This window comes from Anastrepha obliqua, chromosome 4 (genome assembly GCF_027943255.1).
Source record: "Anastrepha obliqua isolate idAnaObli1 chromosome 4, idAnaObli1_1.0, whole genome shotgun sequence".
NCBI classification, from domain to species: domain Eukaryota; kingdom Metazoa; phylum Arthropoda; class Insecta; order Diptera; family Tephritidae; genus Anastrepha; species Anastrepha obliqua.
In genome coordinates this window covers 5,300,042-5,325,116 of record NC_072895.1, presented here as the reverse complement: position 1 = coordinate 5,325,116, position 25,075 = coordinate 5,300,042, and the positions used below count along the sequence as shown (strand labels likewise).

The 25,075-nt window shown below is 38.9% G+C and overlaps 1 protein-coding gene across 1 annotated transcript in view; it reads left to right on the top strand.

Moving 5' to 3' along the window:
* The window catches only part of LOC129244971 (semaphorin-2A), a 91,030-nt gene that overhangs the window by 47,622 nt on the left and 18,333 nt on the right, over positions 1–25,075 (top strand). Inside the window, exons 7-8 of the mRNA XM_054882902.1 lie at positions 2,820–3,176; positions 9,477–9,705. Of these exons, the coding sequence (XP_054738877.1) occupies positions 2,820–3,176; positions 9,477–9,705 (586 nt within the window). The remainder of the gene's footprint in view (positions 1–2,819; positions 3,177–9,476; positions 9,706–25,075) is intronic.

The window sequence follows — 25,075 nt, the reverse complement described above, 5'->3', positions numbered from 1 at the left end:
GTTAACGAGAGAGGGCGAGCAGCAGCCATAAAAGTAAACATGATGTAAATATACTAAAAGGACATATGTCTGGAGATATTTTTGTTTCATTCGCCCTTTTGACAATAATTTCTCCGCTACTGCACATCGCCAATTTTGAATATGTATAACAACACGATACAACACGTTGCAACTTGCAACGTCCGCATTGGCCATAAAGGCTTAAAATATTAAACCCGCTAATGTTGGAAGAATATATGTTAATTAGTGATATCCTGTGTTACTGACTGTGTTATGACGTTTATTTGATTCTGCCTTTCTGAATGAGCTTTACTGCTTTGTTAGAAGTTTATTCAGTTCGAGAATTGTCACTGTGATGAGCATGTCAGTGTGATAGTGAGTGTTTTGTTTTCGTTTTAGTCAATTAAATCCTGTTGATACATCAGTATGGAAAGGTGAGTGTTTCTGAACATTTTCTCACGTGAAATAATTGCGGATTATTTTTTCAATGGACCATGAACAAGAATTTGATATAAAAGAATATCTACATGTATGTATAAGAAGGAATCCGTATTTTGTCTTGCAGATTTATTATTAAACGAAAATTAGACTTCTGTTAGGTGTTTGGCCGAGCTCCTTTTCCTATTTGTGGTGTGAGTCTTGATGTTGTTCCACAAATGGAGGGACCTACAGTTTCAAGCCGACCCCGAACGGCAGATATTTTTTATGAGGAGCTTTTTCATGGCTGAAATACACTCGGAGGTTTGCCATTGCCCGCCGAGGGGCAAACGCTATTAGAAAAATGTTTTTTTTTTTTAATTTTGCTTAGACTCCTATTACGGAGTACAGCAATCTATTACTTTTTTGATCATCGCTTTAGTACGCTGCTGCGATTGGTTCTGGCAACACTGTCACCTACGATAATATTTATTGTGCGAAAACGATCGTGGTCAAAGCATGATGAAGCAGCGCAAACGGTAGACAAACAGAGACTAATGGCCATGAAGGTTCTGCTGCGCTTTTAGAGGGATTTGAAAGAAATTGTTTATTATGAGTTGATTCCGTAAAGCTAATCACTAAATTCAGATCTCTAAAGTAAAGCCAATCACTAAACTCAGATCTGCGATTGACCTCAAGCTGACAGAATTCGCCAACAAAAGAGGTCTCGTACTACATTAAGACAACGCAAGGCCACACACGTCTGTAGTGGCACGCCAAAAACTTCGGTAGCTTGGTTGGGAAGTTTTAATGAATCCGTACTGTGGGCAGAAAGTAAGGTGAATTTGATTGTAAAATGAAAACTCTTTTTTTATTCTTGTAAATCAATTTCATCCCCTTCAAAATAATCCCCTCTCGATGAAATACACTTATGCCAACAATTTTTCCAATCCCCGAAACATGCCAAATAGTCCATTTCCGGTATAGCCATCAGCACCTTCTTCGAGCTTTTATCTCCTCAATCGACTTGAAACGCGTTCCCCGGAGTGGTCTCCTGAGTTTTGGGAATAGCCAGAAGTCACACGAAGCCAAATCAGGCGAATACAGTGGTTGCGGAACGATATCCGTGGAGGTTTTGGCGAAATGGTCACGAAGAACGAGTGCAGTGTGAGACGGTGCATTATCGTGATGCAAAAACCAAGAGTGGTTGGCCCATAATTCTGGTCTTTTTAAACGAATTGCTTCACGTAAATGACGCATAACGCTCAAATAATATTCCTTATTAACAGTTTGGCCAGGTGGAAGGAATTCATAGTGCACCACACCACGAAAATCGAAAAAAAATGTCATCATGACCTTTATTTTTGAACGACTTTGACGTGCTCTTTTCGGTCTGGCCTCGCCTTTAGCACGATATTAGCTTGATTGGTCGGTTGTTTCAGGGTCGTAAGCATAAATCCAAGTCTCATCTCCCGTAATGATACATTTGAGCTTGTCCTGATAGTCTGAAAGCATTGTTTCACACACATCAACGCGACGAATTTTTTCCAAGAAATTGAGAGTTTTCGGTACCATACGAGATTTGACTTTTCGTAGGCCCAAATGGTTTTTCAAAATGGTTTCCACAGATCCTTCTGATATTCCGCTCATATCAGTAAGGTCTTTAACAGTCAACCGACGATTTTTGAGCACTAACTCCTTCACTTTATTGACGTGTTGGTCATCTGTTGACGTCGATGGTCGTCCGGAGCGATCCAAGTCATCAACACGTTCTCGACCCTCTTTGAAGTCTTTGTACCACTTATAAACATTTTTCTGCGACATGCTCGAATCACCAAATGCCTGTTGCAACATGTTAAACGTTTCCGCAGCCGAAATTTCATTCCGCAAACAAAATTTGATGGCACTTCTCTGCTCAATCAAATCTGACATTGTAAAAATCGAAAAATGCACTCTTGGTCGTTTGGTAAACACAACCGTAAATATATTACTGATAATGACATTCACATGAAAGTTGACCCAGATGTTATTAACAGTGCTGCCAACTCACGAAAAAAGTAACTAGAGCGAAATTTTAATCCCGCGAAGTTTGACAAATAAATTCACCCTACTTTTTGCCCACAATGAGTTATAAGAAATTGATATCAAGAGAAGAGTGTGAAAGTCGATTCCTGCAGTTTTTCGCCAATAAGGGTCCAAGTCTTCTATAGAAATAAACAAAATATACAACAAAACGGTGCATATTTGACCCAAATCAGACAATTCGAAACATCTTAAATAAAGTTTTGAATTTTACGCTCAAATAATGGATTTATTTTTCACCAAACAATATTTTTACATCTCTTTTATTATAAGTAGTAGTTACATAATTTTTTCCACTTTCTTTTTTTTCTCTCCCACAGAACCAAATTTCGTCGGCTCCTTTGACATTGGCGAGTACGTATACTTCTTTTTCCGCGAAACTGCCGTTGAGTATATCAACTGTGGCAAAGCGGTTTATTCACGTATTGCGCGCGTTTGCAAAAAGGATATCGGCGGCAAAAATCTACTCACCCACAACTGGGCCACATATCTGAAGGCGCGATTGAACTGCAGCATATCAGGCGAGTTCCCCTTCTACTTCAATGAAATACAATCCGTCTATCAGTTGCCAACGGATAAGACGCGTTTCTATGCGACATTCACGACCAGCACAAATGGGCTAATCGGTTCGGCAGTGTGCAGTTTTCACATCAACGAAGCGCAGGCAGCTTTTAATGGTGAGTGGAAATATAGATATGTATGTATGTGTGGATTAGTAGAGATAGCAGTAATTGCTAGGAAAGAAAGGAAAAGAGTGTAGCAGGGATTATCGCTGTTGAGCATGTGAAGGGCTTAAGTGGCTTATGATTTAATTAATATTTGCTTTTAATTATATTTTATTTTTTATTCAGTTCAAAGCCGAATTATGTACATGTGAAAGTAAATAATACACGGGAAAATAAACTGAAAGTGTTTGTATGTATGTACGTATGTTCATGTGCTTGCCCCAGCTTAAACTAGACTCTTTCTTTCCTAGTAAATTATTCATACCAAGTTTGTTTTTTTTTATTTTTATCTTTTTAAAAATTCAAGAGAATACTTTAGTTACACGCTTTTGTGTGCACTTTTTCGCATAAGACGTTCTGATTTTATTTATTTTTAACATTCATATTTGCGCTTGGTTTCAAAATTTTACATTTTATTGTAGCTCCCATCCCATCCACTAACATATACACATGTGTGCATATATATGAATGTGTACACATATATGAATTTGCATCCCTTGGAGCCAACAGTAGGTTGGTACCTCTACCCAGTCACCTAAACGGCTGATTGTGCAGGTTTTGTAGTTGTAGCGTAGCGATTTGTGGAAGTGTAGCATCATGAAAATGTATATCCTAGTACCCAAATAGATGCCGTCCTCATACCCCTTTCGCCAGCTTTGCCTACCCCTTCATACTTATAAAACTTGAATTCGCAATTTGGTGAGCGGGTATGTGCATACTCACATATTCATATGTAAATAAATAAACCCGAAGTTGGTGCCGAGAGAAAGGAAAACAAATCTTATTAGAAAATCCATTTTGATGGATTATGAATATCCCATTCGAGCAGCTAAGCTCCAGTAGGATACACCCAACTCTTTACAAAACTCTTTACAAATGTAATCGTGTGTGTGTGTGTGTTGATGCTGAACTTAAAAAGTTCCATTGCAACATACCGCAAAACATGCACTAAGACTCCTACAACAAGCACAGTGGCTTGAGTGCACGCGCTCTACTCTATCCAGGCGCTGCTTGCTCATCCGCTCGATTTGCATTATGTACGGTTATGTGAATACTGAAAAGTGCTTTCCAATGTTGGCTGTCGTTTAATGCGCTCTGCACTCCTGTGTGCTTTGGAGTTCAGGCTGCTCGCTAGCAAAGTAATTCGATTGCTTTGATCGATAGCTTGATTTCTAGCGAAGCGTATAAGAAGTGAGGCGAAGTGAGGAAAGTCTGCAATACATTTTGATGTGACTGGAAAATGAAAACTGTTATCTAGTCAAGTTATTAAAATACTATCATACCTATTTAGCTTCCCTTATTTTTCTAAGCTCACATTTATTTATTTTATTTATTTATTTGAGTTCATTGATTAATCTTACAGAAAGCATATACTTATTTTGAGTACTGTTAGCTAAAGCATTGAAAAAGTTTTTATTTATTTATTTAATTTCCGAAATCAATAAACACGTGTTCTTACTGACTACTCACTACAAAAGTATTTTTAACAAAAGTATGTCCGATCGACTGTCACAAACCCTTCTGTCATTAAGCAGAGTGGAGTGCAGACGGCTGGTTGGTCTGATGACGGGCCGAAGCACATGGAAAGGTTGGGCATCTCAGACAGTGTACTCTGCGCAGCTTGTGAAGAGGAGGATGAGACGGCGGACCACTTCCTGTGCGTCTGCCCCGCCTTCGTTCGAATCAGGCACTGATATGTTAAGAAGCGACCATCTTGGCTCCTTGGCACCACAAGATCTACTCAGATTTCTTCGGAGATCGGGTAGATTTAAAGAAAATTAAAAGGGAATCCAAGTGTAGCACAATGGACTTAATTCATGTCTGAGTGCGGCACTTGCTAGTTGTCCCAACAAAAAAAAAAAAAAATTTATCAAAACAAAAATTATAATAATACTACGTACCATAAAAATGTTCTTATCAAAAAGTTATATTACAATAGACAAATTGAGCAGGAAAACATATTAGTTTATTTGAAGTAAAATCGAATTTAATATAATTCGAGATCTCATTGAGTTCATCAGGAGAGCGCACAATAGAAGCATTGCAGGCATAATTTGTTCTGATCCTGCTCAAATGGAATGGATATTTATTACGTAAAGACCTAGTAGAGACCAGAAAGTTAATCATTTCTAGAAGAGAGGAACACTCAATATCCCCCCCTGATAATATCAAACAAAAAAGACAGCGACAAAATCGATATTCTAGTTTCTAGCTGGTTAGGATTAATTAGAAGTAAGGGGATTTATATGATGGGATAGAAACAGGAACTTTTTGAACTCGTTCATTTTTGTCAATAGGGAATTAGTTGTAAGGTTTCCAAATAACTCGGCTTACTCTAATGTTGGTGGATCAAAAGCAGAAAATAAAAAATGGTCACGAAAAATATTGGTCGGGCTAAAATCATTATAACATAAAATTTGTTAAAGCTATCAAAACTTTTTTTTATCTTTTTTCCGTATTAAGGGTACTATATTAAACAAAGAGCTCATATCAATTCTCTTTGTTATGAACAAAATGGCGCAATTTAGATTTGACTTCTCTCATTAGGCGATGGACATCAATTTTTGTGACGGTTCCTGCTGCTCTCTGCCAATTAATTTTAAACTGCTGTCCATTTTTAATATCTTTTTTCCGCCTTTTTCTTTGAAAAATTACCCAATATTTCTTAATGTGTCGCTATTGAAGATATTTTGGTGAGTTGTGGTCCTTTTAAGCAATACTTACCCAGAGGTTTTCATACCAGTTCTTGGCAAAACGACTATAATGACACGATGGTAAATCGGGACAGAACAGAACTGAGCCTGTTGTTGTTTTATGAACGGAAGCAAACGTTTTTGCAAACACTCTTTCATATACATTTCTGGATTTACAGTGTGTGCCAGAATAAAAGGACCAGTTTTTTTCTTGTAACTTCAAGATATGTTTCGCTCTGCTTTTTGCTGTATAATAGTCCAGTCAAGGGCTACGACGCCAGCGCTAACTCAGTTTAGTGTCGTTCGAAACTTTCCCTGTAATCGCAACCAAACAAAAATGAGTGAGAAATACACGAAGCGTTTTGAGGCGGAATTTTTATGCACGCATTCGAAAGGGCCGAAATTATCTTACGCCCCGGCTGCAAAAGTAGTTAAAAACTCAAAAAAAAATTGTTGTGATTCCACATCAGCGGTATAAAGTGCACAAAAATGTTGATGACTTTTCCGAGCGCGGCTTGAAGCGAGTGACGACAAAAAAGCAAGAAAAAGTGATCGCCAAGCACGATCAGTTCTTGCTAAAAAGGGAATAGATGTATCAACACCATCGAAAGTTGACTGAAAGAGGCGAACATATCCTACCGTCCAACATCATCAAAACCACTGCTCTCAGAAAACAACATTGAGAAACAACAAAACAAGAAAACGGCGTCACAGTATTGAACTGGCCTTCCCAGTCCCCAGACGCCAACCCCATTGAAAATGTGTGGGGAATTATGAAAACGCATCTTGCCGGAAAACCAGTCCATGATTTAAAGCAACTCTTGCGTCAAGTTCGCAAAATCTGGTCCTGTTTGTCGACGAGCTACGCAGAAAAGCTGGTTCAAAGCATGATTCATGCAAAAAAAAAATTAAATACAGGGTGGCTGATGAATTTTGCTACATTAAGAAACTCAAATAACTTTTTTTTTAGTGTATGGAATTCATTTATTTTTTTTTTTCAAGTTGAAGGTCATTAAATTTTATTAAATGTAGCTTAACTAGTTTTAAAAATAATTGAATTTAAATGCCCCCCATGCTCGTTGACACAAGTGCGGCATCTTAGTAAAAAGTTGTTCATTGCTGCTTTGAGAGTTGCGACAGGAATAGCCGCAATTGTTGCCCGAATGGATTGTTTTAGTTCATCCAAATTTGTTGGCTTTGTTTTATAAACTTCTTGTTTACATAAACCCCACAAGAAAAAGTCAGGTGCAGTAAGGTCAGGCGACCTGGGGGGCCAACGAAATTCGGAGTTTCTTGAAATCAGTTTATTGGGAAATTTTCGTCGCAACTCTGTCATAACAGTCTGGGCTATGTGAGACGTTGCCCCATCTTGTTGAAACCACACAGAGTTGAAAGGAATTCTTTTTTGGCGTAGTTCTGGATAGAAAAATTCTTTCAGCATTTTCAAATAACGGTCTCCAGTAACCGTAACGGTGTGACCATTTTCTTCAAAAAAATAAGGCCGACAATGCAGCGTGAAGAAACCGCACACCACACTGTCACGCGAAGAGGATGCAATTCCGTCTCGTGGAGTATCTGTGGATTAGAAGTACTCCATATTCGACAATTTTGTTTGTTCACATTGCCGTTTAAATCGAAATGGGCCTCATCAGACATGAAAAGGCAGTTTAACATGTTTTGGTCTTCTTCCACCATTTGCAGGATCTTCTGGCAAAATTCCAACCATTTGAATTTTGTAGGGAAATAAGTCTAAATCTTTGTGCATTATTGTTTGCAAAGACTGTCGGCTGACACCAAGTTGAGCAGATAAGCTTCTTGTTGAAACCCTTGGATGGCTTTGTATAGCTGCAGCTACAGCAGCGATCGTTTCCTCCGTCCGAACTGGTGGGTTTCGATGATAAGGCCTTCTTGCGACTGTTCCTTGCTCAGCAAAATTATTCACCAGTCTCATCATGGTCCTTCTGCTCGGGGGATCGCCGCCAAACATCCGCCTGTACTCTCTCTGTACCAAAACTACGGACTCAAGTGCGTGATAGCGGCGGACTATCCAAATTCTTCTTTGCGTGTCCAAGTTATCCATTTTAATAAATTTTAAAGATCAATCTGCAAATTAAAACAAAAATGGAACAGATAACTTAAAAAGAAAAAAAGTTATTCAATTTTTTTTTGGTAGCGGCTTTCATCAGCCACCCTGTACATATAATTTATTCTTCATGAATAATCGCAGTTCCTTCTTTCTGACACAGACTGTATAGTTCTCATGGTAATGAACGTTTTGCTTTTCATATCCCACTGGCAGATGGCTTGCCAAACTAAACATTTTTTTTGGGGAACCTCTCCAACATTTTTAGCTTAACTGCTTCTTCTTCTCCTCTTCGTTGCATTATAAAACTCAGTGCCCTGAATCTGCTTAAAGGGGGCTTTGATGAATGTTTCATCGTCTATAACCACACGGCCATACTTTTCGAACTCATTATTTGAAGTTTTTGCTATTCCATTGTGCGATCTATGACCAAACTGAAACTTAACCGAATACATTTTGAAGAATAGGTAGAAGTGTTGAATACACCAATTAATAACGACAACAAACCCTATGAATACGTCTATTATTTTATAGTTTTACACAAACGATGAGTAAACAGAGTCGACAAGTTCTCTTCGTGTCCATTCTGTAGCGACTTAAGGTAGGATATAAAGGTCTGCAAAATTCGAGCTATTCCTCTCTATAAAACCAAGAATAGAGTACAATTTATCTTTATCTTTATCTTTATCTTTATCTTTATCTTTATCTTTATCTTTATCTTTATCTTTATCTTTATCTTTATCTTTATCTTTATCTTTATCTTTATCTTTATCTTTATCTTTATCTTTATCTTTATCTTTATCTTTATCTTTATCTTTATCTTTATCTTTATCTTTATCTTTATCTTTATCTTTATCTTTATCTTTATCTTTATCTTTATCTTTATCTTTATCTTTATCTTTATCTTTATCTTTATCATTATCTTTATCTTTATCTTTATCTTATTTTTTATCTTCATCTTTATCTTTATCTTTAACTCTGCCTTTATCGTCACCTGCATCCTTATTTTAATTCAAATTCATTTTGGAATTCAAAAGTATATGTATACCAAATGAACTACTGTGCCAGCCACACGAAAAGTTGCCAAGGCATGAATCCCACTTTGATTGCTCTTCCCATTTCTCCTTTTATTCTTTAAATAATGTAAACACTCTATTTTACACTGTTGTTTTTTTTTTTACTCCAACTTCTGCCTGGTGTTTTTTTACTTTATAAGATCTCCATTTTTCGCCAGTTTGTTTTGGAAAATTTATTTAATTGTTTTAGGATTATCTGCTCGCCATGGTTTCGCCCCAGCTCTACACAGCAGCTCTTTTTTCTATGCTTGCATGAAGATATAAATAAAAATATTATTACCATGAAGTTGTAAATATTTCGTTCGAACTACAACATTTTTTGCGCAACTTTTAACAACCTTTTTTTCTCCCTCAGCATTTCCTTTATTTATTTATTTTTTCATTCTATCTCTATTTTCAGGCAAATTCAAAGAACAATCATCATCCAATTCTGCTTGGCTACCAGTACTGAATTCTCGTGTGCCGGAACCTCGTCCGGGCACTTGTGTCAATGATACCTCAAATCTGCCAGACAATGTGTTGAACTTTATACGCTCGCATCCGCTTATGGATAAAGCTGTGAATCATGAACACAACAATCCAGTCTATTATAAACGGGATTTGGTATTCACTAAGCTCGTTGTTGACAAGTAAGTTTACTTCGTTTGTTCACTTACTTGTTTGTTGGTAGGAGCTTGCACATACATACACACACCTCCATGTGTGTGTATTTAAGGGTATGTGCGAATGTATGGCGTAAAAGGAATTGATTTTGGTTTGCATTACTCAGAGAAAAGTTGAAAAAAAGGCAGCCCCCGCCCCACCAACCTTTGTCCATACGAGTATTAAAATTGCGACATGCTACCAAAAACCTCGATGTGGTCGCCCAGAGTGTAACTTTTTCGTTTCATTTCCGGCTTTGAGTGCAATTGCTTGTCAGTGTGGTCTTTATTCATTTGCATTGTGATTTTTTAGCAAAATACAAATTCTGCACTTTGAAAATTAAATATGAAATATGCGTTTTTTTACTTTTGCCCATAAAATTGTAATATATTTTTATTTTTACGGTAGGGCTTATATGAAGAAAATATTTAACGTATTTATTGTGTGAGACATATATTAAAAAAAAATTACGTTCTTTCAAATGCATTCACAAATTAATTACCGCTTTTGTTTACCATCATTAATTCAATCTAATTACCACTCAGCGGTGCTTGCAATTGATTAAATATTCCGAAAAGAAGATTGCACATAATTTACATTTTCGATTTGAATACAGTTGCGCGCATAAATATCTGAACCATTTGTATGTTTACATTTAAAGGCCTATAAAGGCTCACAGATAAAAAATTCAGTAGTCAACTTACCTGATTGATGGAAATGGATACAATAGGTGGCGTTTCAAATCAAAAAGTGATTTTTGGTTTTGATATTTTATTGCGCTGTTGCAGCGAAAGTAAAGTTTTTAAAATTTCAAGAAAATGAAAGAGGGGAACAAAAGCGAAATTTTGGTACTACTAATGGAAATAAGTACCAAAAGAAAAAGATGAAAAGAAGTACCAAAGAAAGGAAGTACTACAGATAGAGGATTTAGCAAGCCCGCCGTCTAATATTTTTTTTTAACTTAGGAAAGCGCCAAGCCTGTGAAAAACAGAACCAATTATGGAGAGTTAAGTAAGGCAAATTCGACTGAGAATCGCCGTCTGGCGTATGTTTGCGGTGGACTGAGTGCATAAAAAATTACAGAACCGGAATTCGTGCGAAAACAGTTTTTCGAAGACTACTTGACGTTATTTTAAGCGCACGGCGTCCTGCTAAACATTTCCGTTCAGCCAATAAAAGACTACAAGTGGTTGAAAAAAGTGTCAGAAGAGTCGATATTTAACATTTTTGGATCTTACTGTCGATGAACGCTATAGAGATGTATCTGTTTGACGCTCAGTTAGACTGTAATGCGCCCAGCTTGAACAGAACTCGATTCGTGCGATGTGACCAGCAAGCCAAATTTGTTCAACTCAAGTCTCGAGCCTAAAGAAAAATCTATGGAAAACTTTTTTTATAAAATCGAATGTTACAACTAATTTACAAATTGCAAGTATACAAAATTTACAGATTTCTATTACCAGCTATAAATATACAGGATATTTAGTGCAAGAAAAATCTTATTATATGACCAAAATATTCGCATGTAAATAAGTACAAGGTGTGTTCAAAAAGTATCGCAAATTTTGAATTTTCGCAGGTTACGTATATTCGAATTTCGATTTTTTTGTGACAATATGTTGGTACTCATGTCTCTCACTCATGCCGACGAGTTCGGCCATTTTGAATGTTCAGTTAATTGTTGACAGCTGCTTTGCTTGCACGTGCTCCGGCTCGTCTTCGATTTTTACCTATTCAAAAAGATGGATCAAAGAACCTGTATCAAATTTTGTGTAAAAAAGGAAATTAAGTGCGCGGATGCATTCCGAATGTTGACTGTGTCATACGGCGAAGCTACTTTGGACCAAAGCAACATTTATCCGTGGTACAAAATGTTCTCAGAAGGCCCAGAAGATGTGAACTACGAAAAGCGTGCCGGACGCCCGAGCACTTCAACGATAGACGAAAAAATTGATGAAGTGAAGAAAATGGTATTGGCCAATCGTCGCATCACCGTTAGAGAAGTTGCTGATGACCTAGACATATCGATTGGCTAGTGCCATTCGGTCAATTCGTACCAAAACTGCTCAATTTCAACCAAAAGCAGCATCGCATGAGCATTGCTAATGAGATGTTGGACTCTAACCATGACGACCCAAATTTGCTCCAGAGCGCGCCAAGTTCGGTCCAGTAAAAGTTTTGCTTACCATTTTCTTCGATTGCAGGGGCATTGTGCATCATGAGTTCTTGTCACTGGGTAAAACGGTCAATAAGGAATATTACCTGGCAGTTATGAGCGAAGCATTCCGCCATCCGCCAAAAACGCCCGGATTTGTGGAAGAACAAAAATTGGCTCTTGCATCACGATAACGCCCCTGCTCACACATCGTTGCTTGCGCCCGACTTTTTGGCCAAAAACAAGACTCTAATGATACCACAGCCGCCGTATTACCCCTGTGGCTTTTTCTTCTTCCCGAAATTGAAAAGGCCCATGAAAGGACGACACTACGCTACCATTGACGAGATAAAGACGGCATCGAAAGAGGAGCTGAGCAAGATAAAAAAACAATGTGCTTCGAAGATTGGAAAAAACGTTGGCACAAGTGCATAATATCTCATGGGGATTACTTTGAAGGGGACACAATAGATACAGAAGGTTCTGTTTTTATGCGGTAGATACGTTCCGCAAGAAACAGCATAAAAAAAAACAGCATAAAAAAGCTACTAGTTCTATAGTAAAACTATAGATACGTTTCAAATGCTAAAACCGCATAAATCTGAAATAATTTAATAAAATCGCATAAAAAAGGGCACTAGTCCCATATTATAACTATAGATACGTTCCATAGACCGCATGAATCTGTGATGAGTTTTTGCTTAGCTGGTTTAGAATCTTGTTTATATGTACAATTCCCGATAGGTCGGCATGCATTTTGTAATTTAAAAAAAAACCGCACTATTTCAAAACCGCATAAAAAAAGCCGCATAAAACAGAACCTACTGTATTAGTGAATAAAGAAATCATTTCTGAAAAAACACAAAATTCGCGAAACTTCTTGAACACACCTCGTATTACAGCATCGCTATACGCGTACAAAAAACTGATAGCGAGAGTGAATCAACTACGCTGCGCTAATTAATTTCAACCCCCTCCTAATTAATGAAATCCACATTTAATCAAAGTCTGTGAGAAATTCTGTTTCTCAGATTGAAATAAATAAATAAATATGCACTTTTTCTTTTGTCCGTATTTTTATGACGACGGCTGTATATTTGTGCGGGAGAGCATATACTGCACATAAGTATGTATGTATGTATGTATATGTGTGGCACTGTGGGTTTGTGTGTAATTTAGGCAGACGAAGCAGGCATTCGTCAAACGGCCAAAGTACGAGTAAATGCGAATTTGCGGCGCCTCCACAAGTGCGTGCTGCGCACATCAATTGCCGTTAATTACAATTTCAATTAACAATAAATTTTTGAAAAAATGTAGTTAATCTGCATTTTATTGGCAGTTGAGCGGTTTGAGGAATGCACTCAGCATAAGCACAAAAAAAGAGGAGAGCAAATTCAGTTTGTACGAAATAAAATAAGAAATGTTGGAAAAAGCTTCGCAGCTCTGGAAAACTACATATTCGTTCGGGAACTCGTAAATATTAATTAAATGATATTCTCTTAGGTTTAATAAAATCTTTATTACCCTAATACCCTGAGGGCCGTAACTCTGAATTTTCATAAAACTTGCAATTTTGCAATTATGAAATGAAGAAATAGTTTGCTATTAAAATACGGAATAAAGAAAAATAATAATTTTTTTTTTTCAAGGAATAACTAAAGGTAGTGTAAGATGTCTTATCTTCCCCCTGTATCAGTCATGTTGAGCTATTCATTAAATCCTTGGCGTCCTCTTGGATAAGCTACTTTTTATTTCAGAGCAAATTCCGAAGAAAAAGTACTTGAAAGCATAGAAATTAAAACTAATGCTAAACTAAACTAACTAAAAAGTTAGCAGGCAATACTGTTTTTGTTGTGCCATAAAACGTTGGCAAAAGAGGGCGTCTAGTTTGTTCACGCCCCAAAAGACAAAATCAATAGAAAATATTGAGTAAAATCGTGCGGCACTTCATTGAAACCAGGCGAAAAGATTTCGAGATCCGGCCATACCGGAAGAAGGCGAAGTTGTCTACTGTAGTTGGTGATGCTCTTCCGATGCCTTTTGAAATGTTGCATTGCTAGAATGAGCGAGATATGGAAACAGAAGGCAAACAGAAAGAATAGAAAAAGAATTGGTAAAATCCCACGTCAGTCAAATATCTTCTGAAGAGCAGATTAAAAAGTTGAAAGACCCAACCAAAATTCGGATATGGATTAACATTTGTTCTAAGAATAAGAAAAATATCTCTTTTGTCTTTAAGAACAAAAAATTATGAAATACAAATAATGTGTAAATAACTCCGTAAATAGACACATTTAGATGCCCATGATATGCATTCTCCATATATCTATGGTATATGAGATAAGTCCATAAAAATTAGTCTATTGTTTGCCTCGAGCTTTTTCTCTTACTTCCAAATTGCATCAATGGATTAAGTAATCAGTTGCCAAATTGTACACAACCTCTTATTAATGAGTAATGTTCAAAAACCATTAAATCCTAATTTCACACTATGTGTTATTTTAAAAATTGCACAAATTTTCACCAAAGCTTCAAACTTTTAAATCAGAATTTTTAGAAAAATGTAGAGTACGCAGGATTTGAATTTAATGCAAGTTTAAAGTGCTTCCAAAATCGTGTTCTCTTTCTCACACAGAATAAGCGGTATATTATATATTTATTTAATATAATATATAGCAAATATGCTGTAGATATGTGATTTGATATCCATTTCGTGACAGATATGAAGAAGGGGTTTTGAATTAGAGGATGACACCAATGGTGGCGATTTATATTCGTCTTAACCGCTTCAAACTATTGACGACTTTCACCAGGTGTATGATATTTACACCCGCAACATCCGCAGGTGTAGCGAAAAAGTGGGAACTGGGCTGGTGAGGTGTTGAGATAATTCCACATCTTCCTTCAGACAGCTTCTGCAGAAAGGACTTGAAGCAATCAGTGCTCGCTGAGTCGACGCGAGACCCATCTTTCCAGGAGCAGACCACAGTTTCTCAAGGGAGCCACAATCCTACCATTTTACGATGAAACCTTCTCCAGGGTCCCCTGTCTAGCCAGCTCATCAGCCGCTGTAACCGGGAACTCAAATGAGTCTAATATTGAAGTATTCGGAAGCAATCGAGGCTTTCCCCGACTAATTCCGAACGCATAAACAACGAGCCCAAGGCCCTATTTGCCGCTTGGCTGTCGGAGTAGATATTTATATCGCTTACAGTAATTACAGAACTAAGCAACCAATCCACTGCTTCCTTAACTGCGGCTATTTCCGCTTGGAAAACACTACAAAACACCTCCCCCACTCCTCCTTTGAGGGAATATGAATGGAAAAAGTTCCGCTCGGACCTAGCATGGGTGTACAATGATCCAGCATCAACGGAATGAACTCAAAGAACATGACAAAGGTCGCGGTAATTACCTTCGGAAAGTTAGCGGGATGTACGCTCAATTTTTTTGTTTTAAATCCATTTATTACAAATAATCTGTCATAAAAAATTACATTTAGTATTATTTATAGTAACAATTGAAAGAAGTTTAGCTTTGCATAAGAACAACCAGCGGAGTTCCTTACATAATTCTGCACACTATATTATACGAGACATTTATAGTATTAATTCATTAGGCATACATTTTTTTAGTCTTCGTGAAGTGAAATTGTTATTAAAAACGTTAAATGATTGAGGATTTGAAAGAGTCGGAAGCCGACTGCTGTATCGCCGACTGATTCTGCTGATTTCTTCGTAAATTGCCGTAACATTTAGATATAGGTGCAATGTTTCGTTTCGTGCAAACCATGGGTAGGTTTTGAGCCCGAGTGCCATATTTCGACTCCGTGCGTCATTATTGGCTTAATAATTTTTATGTATATGAGGACTTCATTGTTCAGTGACAATGCTGATTTATGACCAAGTAACCAAAAAGTGAACGGAGTTTCAGATCAAGTTGTTCGCTTCGCTGGCGAACGCCTGTCCAGCAGAATGCCTAAGTATTTGGCATTATCTGTCTGAGGTATTAAGGCGTTGATTACAGGTACGCTACGTGAGCCGTAGCGAAGCGTAAAAGTAATCAGTATAGATTTAGGTTTTTTAGCATTTCACACCTGCAGCTGCATGAAACACAGACGGTCCTCTATTTTGAAAATAGCATCAGTGCGCTAGCCGTATAGTAGAGGGACCGCTAAATGTCAACACATGCGCAAATGCCTATACAATTTAGGTTTTATGTCACTTGCTGTAGTTCATAGAAGAATTGTTATAATCCGCACGGAATTATTATTCAAAAATGTTCAGTTGTTACCTTAATTATACAGCTAACAAAGCACAAAGTCTCATATTACCAATTGTAACGCAATTTCACCGCACCATACGCAGCAGCTGCAGGAGTTTATAAAATTTCTGTTTGCTTCCGCTTTGCAATAATTACATATTTTTCACCACAAACAATGTTTAAATTTTTCCATCATCCACATTAGCCACATTCTCATTTTATCGAATGGTTTTTTTTTTTTTTAATTTTCATGAAATTATTTTTTAATTAAATTTTGGCTCATTTTAGCGAGAACGCCGAAAGAGCAAAGTGGCGCCACTTTTTCCCTGACACTTTTTAATTTGTTATTTTATGCTTTTTGTTTTCCATCATTACGTGCATATGTATGCCTGTATGTATGTCTGTATGCCTGTATGTATGTATGTACTTGTGGCGCTTTGCTTTGCTATTTTCAATGCGCCGCCCTTTTACAAATTGATTTTTAATACGATTTACACTCAAGCGATAATAATAATTGAATGTTTTTTTTTTTTTTTTTTTTTTTAATCCGAAGGGGGAATCTTACATAGATACCGTCAATATAGATGGCATGCACGATTCATACTGATCGCTAAGGGTGCACCTCATTCGGGACCACGCACAGTCAGTATTACTACTAAACTGGACTTGCGAAACAGTACACCTACGTACTAAACCCTAACTCCGACTTCTGTAGCTTTAGTTTGCCCTGCGGTACCGCCGTTTAAGCATTGCATCGCAGGGCCAAGCTAGCCATTATGGCTCTTCACTTATATCTCTCTCTCCGTCTACCCTTCATTATTTCTTTGTCTTCTTTCTTTACTGCGTTCCCATTCCTTTTTTCGCAGTTCCTGTAACGCATTTGCGGACCATTCTCTCATCTTGGCCCACACCAACTTCGACCGCAGCATGTGATCTACAATGTTGCCTGGGGTTATTTTTTCTTTTATGATTTCTTCAATGCACATTCTTTCAGATGCGTATCTCGGACAGGAGAAGAACACATGTTCCACGTTCTCACTACCGTTGCCGCAGAGCGAGCAGTCAGCTGCGTCCTCGTGGCCGAGTCTTTGGAGATACTCTCTATAGCATCCATGCCCCGTCAGGAACTGTGTGAGGTAGTAATCTGTGTCACCATGTCCTCTCTCAACCCAGGCCTGTACGCTTCTGATAAGCTTATGCGTCCATCTTCCTTTTGTCGCTAGGTCCCAGCGATTTTGCCACTCAGTTATGCTCCCCAGTCTTTCTTCTTTACGCTCTTCCGCCGTTAATCTCCTTTTTAGGCTTTTGGCTTTGTCGTACACTCTACCCAGTTCAGAGGCCATTATATCTGGTGGCATGATACCCGATATGACACATACTGCTTCAAACGACACTGTCCTGAAAGCACAGGCAACTCTAAGGGAAATAAGTCTAAAAACTATTTCCGCCTTCTTCGCGTATGTTTTCTGTATCAGGGCTTTACCCCATATGGGTGCTGCATACATGAGTGTAGACTGGGTAACTTTAGCCAGGAGCGCTCTTCTACTCTGAGTGGGACCACCGATGTTGGCCATGATTCTTGACAGTGCCGCCGTCACCATGGCTGCCTTTCCGCATGCTTTTTTAATGTGCTCCTTGAAGCTTAGTCGAGCATCGATCATTACACCCAAATATCGTAGTGCCGCTTGTGTTGTGACGTTAAACCCATCAATGTTTAGTGTGGTCGTTTCTAACTTTTTTCTACTCGTAATGAGAACTGCTTCTGTTTTTTGCCCTGCTAACTGTAGTTTAACCGCCGTTAGCCATTGTTTGACCTTCGTTGTGGCCTCGCTGCAGATACTCTGAATCTGAGGGATTGTTTTGGCAACTATGGTTAACGCAATGTCGTCTGCGTATCCTATTATTTGCACTTCCCTCGGCATTGGGAGTTGCAGTACCCCATCATATAGTACATTCCATAGGATCGGGCCCAGTACATATCCCTGCGGTACTCCGCCCGTCACTGCATATCTCTTCGGGCCTTCATCTGTATTGTACAGAAGTACTCTTTCCGACAGGTAACTGTTTATAACCCGTACTAAGTATGCTGGGGTTTTTTTTTCCTTCAAGAGCCTTTATAATATGTGGCCAGTATGCCGAGTTGAAGGCGTTCTTAACATCCAGAGTGACAACTGCACAGTATTCTTTATCACCATGCATCCACCTGTCACCCTCAATAGCCTTACTTGCAATGTTTGTCACCCTCCTGACGGCATCGATGGTTGAACGACGTTTTCGGAAACCAAACTGATGTTCGGATAGTTCAGCCGGCGCTTTCTCCAGGTGCTGTTCCAGGCGTGTGCAGATTAATTTCTCCAAGATTTTACCCATAGTATCTATCATGCAGAGTGGCCGATAAGAACTTGGGTCACCCGGTGGCTTATTTGGTTTCTGAAGTAGGACCAGTTGTTGTTTCTTCCATACTTTCGGAAACGTGCCTTCATTTATACACTTGGTGAAGTGTTCTGCAAATGGCTTTGTGTTGCGCCTGATAGCGATCTTCAGCGCCTTGTTCGGAATTCCGTCAGGTCCTGGAGCCTTAGCATTGCCGAAACTTTCCGTTGCCAAAATCACCTCTGCTTCACTGATTGTGACACTGTTTTCTGCTGCGTGGCACTGGGTCTGGCTTGGTTGCATGTCTTGCTTTGGAAAGAGTGTCTGTACAATCTTTTCCAAAAGAATGGGGCAAGTTGGCGCCTGTCCTCTACCTCCTTTGACCTTAGCCATAACGAGTTTGTAGCCATCACCCCACGGGTTTTCGTCCACATTCTGGCACAGTTCTTTAAAGCTAGCTGCCTTGCTGCTTTTAATGGCTTTCTTTAATTGTTTCCGCTTCTTTTTATAGTTCTCGCGGAGCCTGTAGTGTTCTGCCAACCCATAGCTCCTTTGGGAAAGGCGCCTTGCTTTTTTGCATTCGCTTCTTAGGGTGCTGATCTCCTCGTTCCACCAGTATGCAGGCTTTCTGGGAGCGCTCTGTATTTTCCTGCTCATAGCGGCATCACAAGCTCTGCTAACATATTTTACTAGCAGTTCCGCCTGTAGTTCCACATCGTTGGTGCTAGTTGGGTTCTTTTCTAGCATGATTTGGAACATTTCTTCATCAAGTGTCTCCACCCTCCAACCCTTATTCTGTTTTTTCTGTACGGTTTCTTTTCCATGCGAAAAGTCCACCGTAATGGCAAGGTGGTCACTGCCTGTGTAAAAATCATTCACTTTCCAGCTTGCTGATCGTATTAGAGCCCTGCTGGCGTAGGTGATGTCGATTATTGATGCACGACCATTTACTTCGAAGGTGTTTTTTCCCCCAGTGTTTAGCAGAACCGCATCAAGCAGTGAGAATGCCTTAATCAAGGCATCTCCCCTTTTATTGGTATATCTGCTACCCCATTCCAGGGCCCACGCATTGAAATCACCCGCAATCACGTTTGGTGTGGTACCACGAGCGTTTTGCACAAGTTCATCCAGTAAGTTTTCGAACTCTGCTTGCGTCAGTTTCGGTGGCGCGTAGCAACTGTAGAAATATATGCCACGTATTTTTGCTCGGGTATAGTAATCACTGTGGGTGTGCGGTTTGTCCTGCAGGGTATTTCCTCCACAGGCCCAAATAGCAGCTTTATTTTTCCTGTCCGAGACCCACGTTCCGGCGTTTAGATTTTTATGCTGGTCGCTGACTAGCACAACATCCACCTTATTTTCATATACCCTTTGTTTTAAGAGCTCTTGTGCAGCCTCGCAATGGTTTAGATTGATCTGCTCAATCCTCATTTTTTGGTTTTAATATACGCCGCTTGATACAGGGGGCATTTTCTGCTTCCAATCTGATGGCTTGTGTCTTCTCGTCCATTTCTTTTACAAGCTCCGCAGGAGGGCTTTTTCTCGCATACTTTCGCTTTGTGTCCCTTTTCTCCACATTTGAGACAGTTCTGGCTTCTGTCGTCTTCGTTTTTGCATGCCCTCGCTAGGTGTCCATACTCCAGGCATCTGTAGCATCTCCTCAAGTCAGGCTTTTCTCTTATTCGGCATACTGCCCAGCCGATTTTCAATTTTTGCTTTTCAAGCAGTCGCCTTGCGTCCAGTGCTGGTAGGCTTATCACTGCTGTTTGCGTGCCTGCGTACGCTGCTCTAACGCTTTTTATTGCGTTTTCACTAAATAGGTTAAGCTCGTTTACTTGCGTTCGTATAGCCTCACCTATGTCCTCTTTGGTTGTGATTTCATCTAGGTCACGGATCTCAACAACCATCTCGTGGGTTAGGACCTTGATTTGCGCCTGGTCACCTAGCACCTTGCCAATCTTCTTCAATAATTGAATGTGAATGTGTTCATGCGGGTAGTTGAAAGTGCTCACACACATACATACAATATATGTACATACATACATACATACGAGGGTGCTTGTGTGTCAATGCCAGGCAATTGTAGTTTTACTCAATTTCACTTTTGTATGAGTGCATAACGAGTACTTTGACAATTTATGCAAATATTTGTGGCAAACGAAATCAATAAATCTGAAAAAGGAAAAAGCAGAACTAAAAGTAAAACACAATTAAATTTTCCGCATAGTTGACAGCTGAAGCGAAAGCATGTAATTTACTCAATCAACTGAAATTCAATTAAAATTGTATTATCATTTTTATTAATACTCAAAAAAGTTGAAGAAGTTTTTGTGCAGTATGCGTCATGCCGCACACACATACATGCGTACATTCATACTCGAGTATTCACTGTTTCTTTGCGTTCGCTGCCCATTTCCCATTACACGAGGCATTAAAACTCGCATTTATGGTAGCAGTGCATACTTGAGTGTACTAGCATATCTGCTTATCCAAGTATATTATGTATGTATATATGTCTGTATGTACTCACACATTTGTATAAAACTCTTAAGTTGCCATTTTCGTTAGCCTGAAGAACGAATTAATGATTTTTAATTGAAACTTTTATTACCTTTCGATACCTTACCGGTGGCTACAGTGGGCTTATGACTGTAATATCGAGTTTTATGTCCTTCGCGGCTTAAATCTCAGTTACAGTGGTGGACATACAAATGTTAACAGTTAGTCCAACCGCAACTAGGTGGTCATAGGTGGTATTGCGCCCGCTTCTTGGCACCTGGTACTTTCTCTAGTAATAAATAGAAATCTTACGACTCGAAATAAATAAATTGGTTTTAAGCTGTGCAACTAAATACTTTAAGGGTGTATTTGAAAAAAAAAAAAAATTAGTGTAAGCGATGAAATGCAAATTTTTAAATTTAAGTGTGAAGAATATCAGCAGTCAATCTTGGTTGAATATATACGCAAAAAGCACATTTTGAAATGCTTATCGTAGCCACCAGTTCCTTAGAAAAAGAAGGGTCCGGATGAGTATGAAAAACCGACCTCTGAAAAGAACTAAAAATAAAGTGTTTTTGTGCTGCTAGTATTGATTGCTTGATTAAAGCGGTGATTCATCCAGAATCCAAATAGCACTTCCGCAGCCTAGGTTAGGTTAGGTTAAATGGCTGCCCTAGCTTAGGGCACACTTGGACAATTATTGAAAATCCATCCGCTGCCATACATGGGAGAGGAGAAAGGAGAAGGGAAGGAAGAAGGATCCTTGAGATTAGAAACGATGATGACCACGCATTTTACGACGACGCCGACGGTGGCTAATTTGCGTTCGTAGTTAGCCGCAACAAGCTACGGATGAATTTCACCAAATTTATGATATTTAGACCCGCTATATCCGCAGGCGTAGATGAGAGCCCAGCTGTCTAAATCTTTGCCAGACGAGAGCAAGGCAGCTGAGAAGAAGGTGTTGAGATCATTCCACCTCGTCCTCAAGACAGCTTCTGCAGAACGGACTTAAGGCAATCCCAAGTCTCACCGCATGAACACCTAACGGACAATGTCCGGTAAGGATACCCACCAAATTCGAGAGCTGGGGCTTTGTTAGCCTTAGGAGTTCCCTCGAGCGTCCCCTTTCGCAGCCTATTGTTGCCACATCCTCGTTACCAACTTGTTCAGCAGTAATTAACAGCAAGACTATATTCAGTCTGTGAGGTTTAAGAACATGAGGTTGTTGACATCTAAGCCAGACAGTTGTTCGAGACTCTCGAGCAACTGTTCGCCCAGGATTAACATTCTGTCCTTCTATAGGGCTCCGGTTGTTTACAACTGTGAAAGTATGTGTTGCGAGTATGGCTGCTTGTTCTGCGACAGACCAAAAGCCGGCTATGACTGCCGTTAGTCTTCAGGCGTCCCGTCGTTTCATGTTCATCAATGTTAACAATTGCTAATTTTGCATGTCATCTGGTCACTCCATCTACAATCCGCGATTCGCCGGTATTTTAGGGAAATTGTATCCTTGACTACAGCCAGTGGTGTGAATACCGATTCTGCCAGGTCGTTGTTCATGGCAGAGTCCCCTCTTGCCAGTTCAACTGCTTTTTCGTTACCTTTAATGCGATGTCCCGGGACCCAGTTTAAAGTAGCTTTATGACTTTCACTCAAGATGGTAAGGCTACACTTACTTTGTTCCACCAGTTTAGAGGTTTTTGTAGCCCAATCCAGTGCCTGCGACCAATGCCCTGAGACTTAAATCAGCTTCTCCTTGTGTGCAAAACTATAGCGCGGAGAAGGTTGATACATCTCGGTCAATTGCAGCCAGAAGAAAGGCACATGCGCTCAGACCAACCCAGCTCTATCTTAAGGTTAATAAGGACACAGGGTCTGGATGAGGTACTGTGATGCGTAGAGCGCACCAAAGACCATGAGGTTTTAGTGCAAACCTCAAATTAAATTTATATATATATAAAATCAATACCTTTTAAAAGGGTCCTCTATAAGTGAATGCTCATCCCCAGGCAGATAGAATGTATGAATGACAGACTTTAAGACATTCTCTTCAGAAACAGTTTTATTCTATCAGTTTGAAAAGCTCAGAAACATGTATTTGACCCGAAGGCAGAAACAATGATTCTAAAGTTGTTATAAAGGCATTTGGCTTTCTAAATTTACTGAAACCATGAGATGCTTGAACTGTCTTTGCTTTCGGTTTTGTTGCAATAACTTTCATAAACTTTTGTAAAATGCGTGAGAGATATAAATTTGGGTTCCTTCAGTACCGTAGATTTAACAGTCGGGTAAACATTTTATGTCCTCGGCCTCATTTTCAACTACTCCTGTATTTTATTAAGACACATATTTGGATCATTGAAATGTTATCCTATCTTGAATTAAGCTGGCGAAAAGCCTGCCAAATATTGGCATACTATTCACTTACTGAGGTTTTTGCAGGCTGGTTTGTCAACAAAAACAAAAGCATACATAAATAAGCTTTTCGTAGATTATATTGACTAATAGTCTTATTTTTTTATTTCAGTCTTATTTTGCCTATAGACGCTTTGTTCAAATTAAGAACAGTTCTTGGGACAAAAATACTTCAAACGTTTCAAAGAATTCTCAGAACGATACATATTCGTATCTAAATATTTTTGGATAATAAAGTGAATGTTTAAAGAGCCACAAAAATTACGTAGACTTTGGTATTTTTTCTTTTTTTTGCTTGCTTACGATGTTGAACTTTTCCTCCATTCAACTAAATTTTTATTTAAAACAAGAATAAGGTTTTAAAGTAATTCAGGTCTTTTCTTTCTTCTTCTTAATTGGCACGAGTTTAACAAAACACGCCTATCATTTCTTTTTGATCATACCAAAATTTCAATGCCCAGTGAGTATTCGCCCGCAATCAAATTAAAGCTTCCTCACCAATCCGTTGCCACATCTAACAAGAAGACTTATATGATATTATACGATCATTCCCTCACGACTTTATTCAGTCTGTGCGATTAAGAAATCTTATAAGATTGTTTACTCCTATATTGGGCAGTTCTTCGAGTTTTTCAAAAAGCAGTTTGCCAAGGGTTTACATCCTCGCCTTCCATAGGGCACGGCATTCACAGAGGAAGTGGAGGATAGTTTCCTTTTTCTCTGGTTATTTACAAGTGTGACAATGTGTGTTCTAAGGGATACCCATTTTGGCTCCCTGCTCTAATATGGACCAGAAGCCAGTTATCTCTGCCGTGAGTCTGCAAACATCACTTCATTCCATATTTGTCAATGTTGACGCTTGTTTGTAGTTATTGGTGGGCCAAGACGTTCTGTGCGTTTGGTAGATATTTTGAGGACATTGCATTCTTGATTGCTGTGAATACCGATTCTACAAGATTATTATTCACCGCTTTTTGGTTTCCTTCAAAGTTCCAATATCCTAGCACCCAGACTAAGATAACGTTATGACTTACACACAAGGTTGTAGGCCATTTCTGATTTGTTTCACCAGTCCTATTAGTCCATTTAATTTGATGAAACTTTATTAAATTTTTCTGAGTTTCGCACAAAGTTAGAAACTTTGATGACTATGACTTTTGCTAAAGAATGAACTACCGAACCCTGCGCACTCGAGGTGCAACTAAATTCAGGCCGCTAGTTTGTTAGTTAGCTAAATGCCAGTCCAGAGTAGTGTTTACAAGCGCGCGGAAGCATTTTGCCAAGAGTAAACACGAAAACAAGAAATGAGTATTGGATCAGAACCAGCGATTGTTCGTGAGCTCGAGCATCTTAAAGTAAATAAAGCTTTTGTTTATCGCACCATTACTCGTTACAATGATACTGGTAGCATCACAAAACGTCATGGAGGACGTCATCAAACGGCTGCAACGTAACGTGAAATGGTTCAAAAAGTGAACAAGCGACTTAAGCGAAGTCCCTTACGAAACGCCAATCAAATGGCGAAAGAACTGAAAATATCTGATCGCAGCATTCGCCGCATACTGAAAAGTGATCTCAAAGTCAAGCCTTACAAGATCCAAAAGGCACATGATCTCACACCAAAGCAGCAACAAGTCAGACTTGAGAGA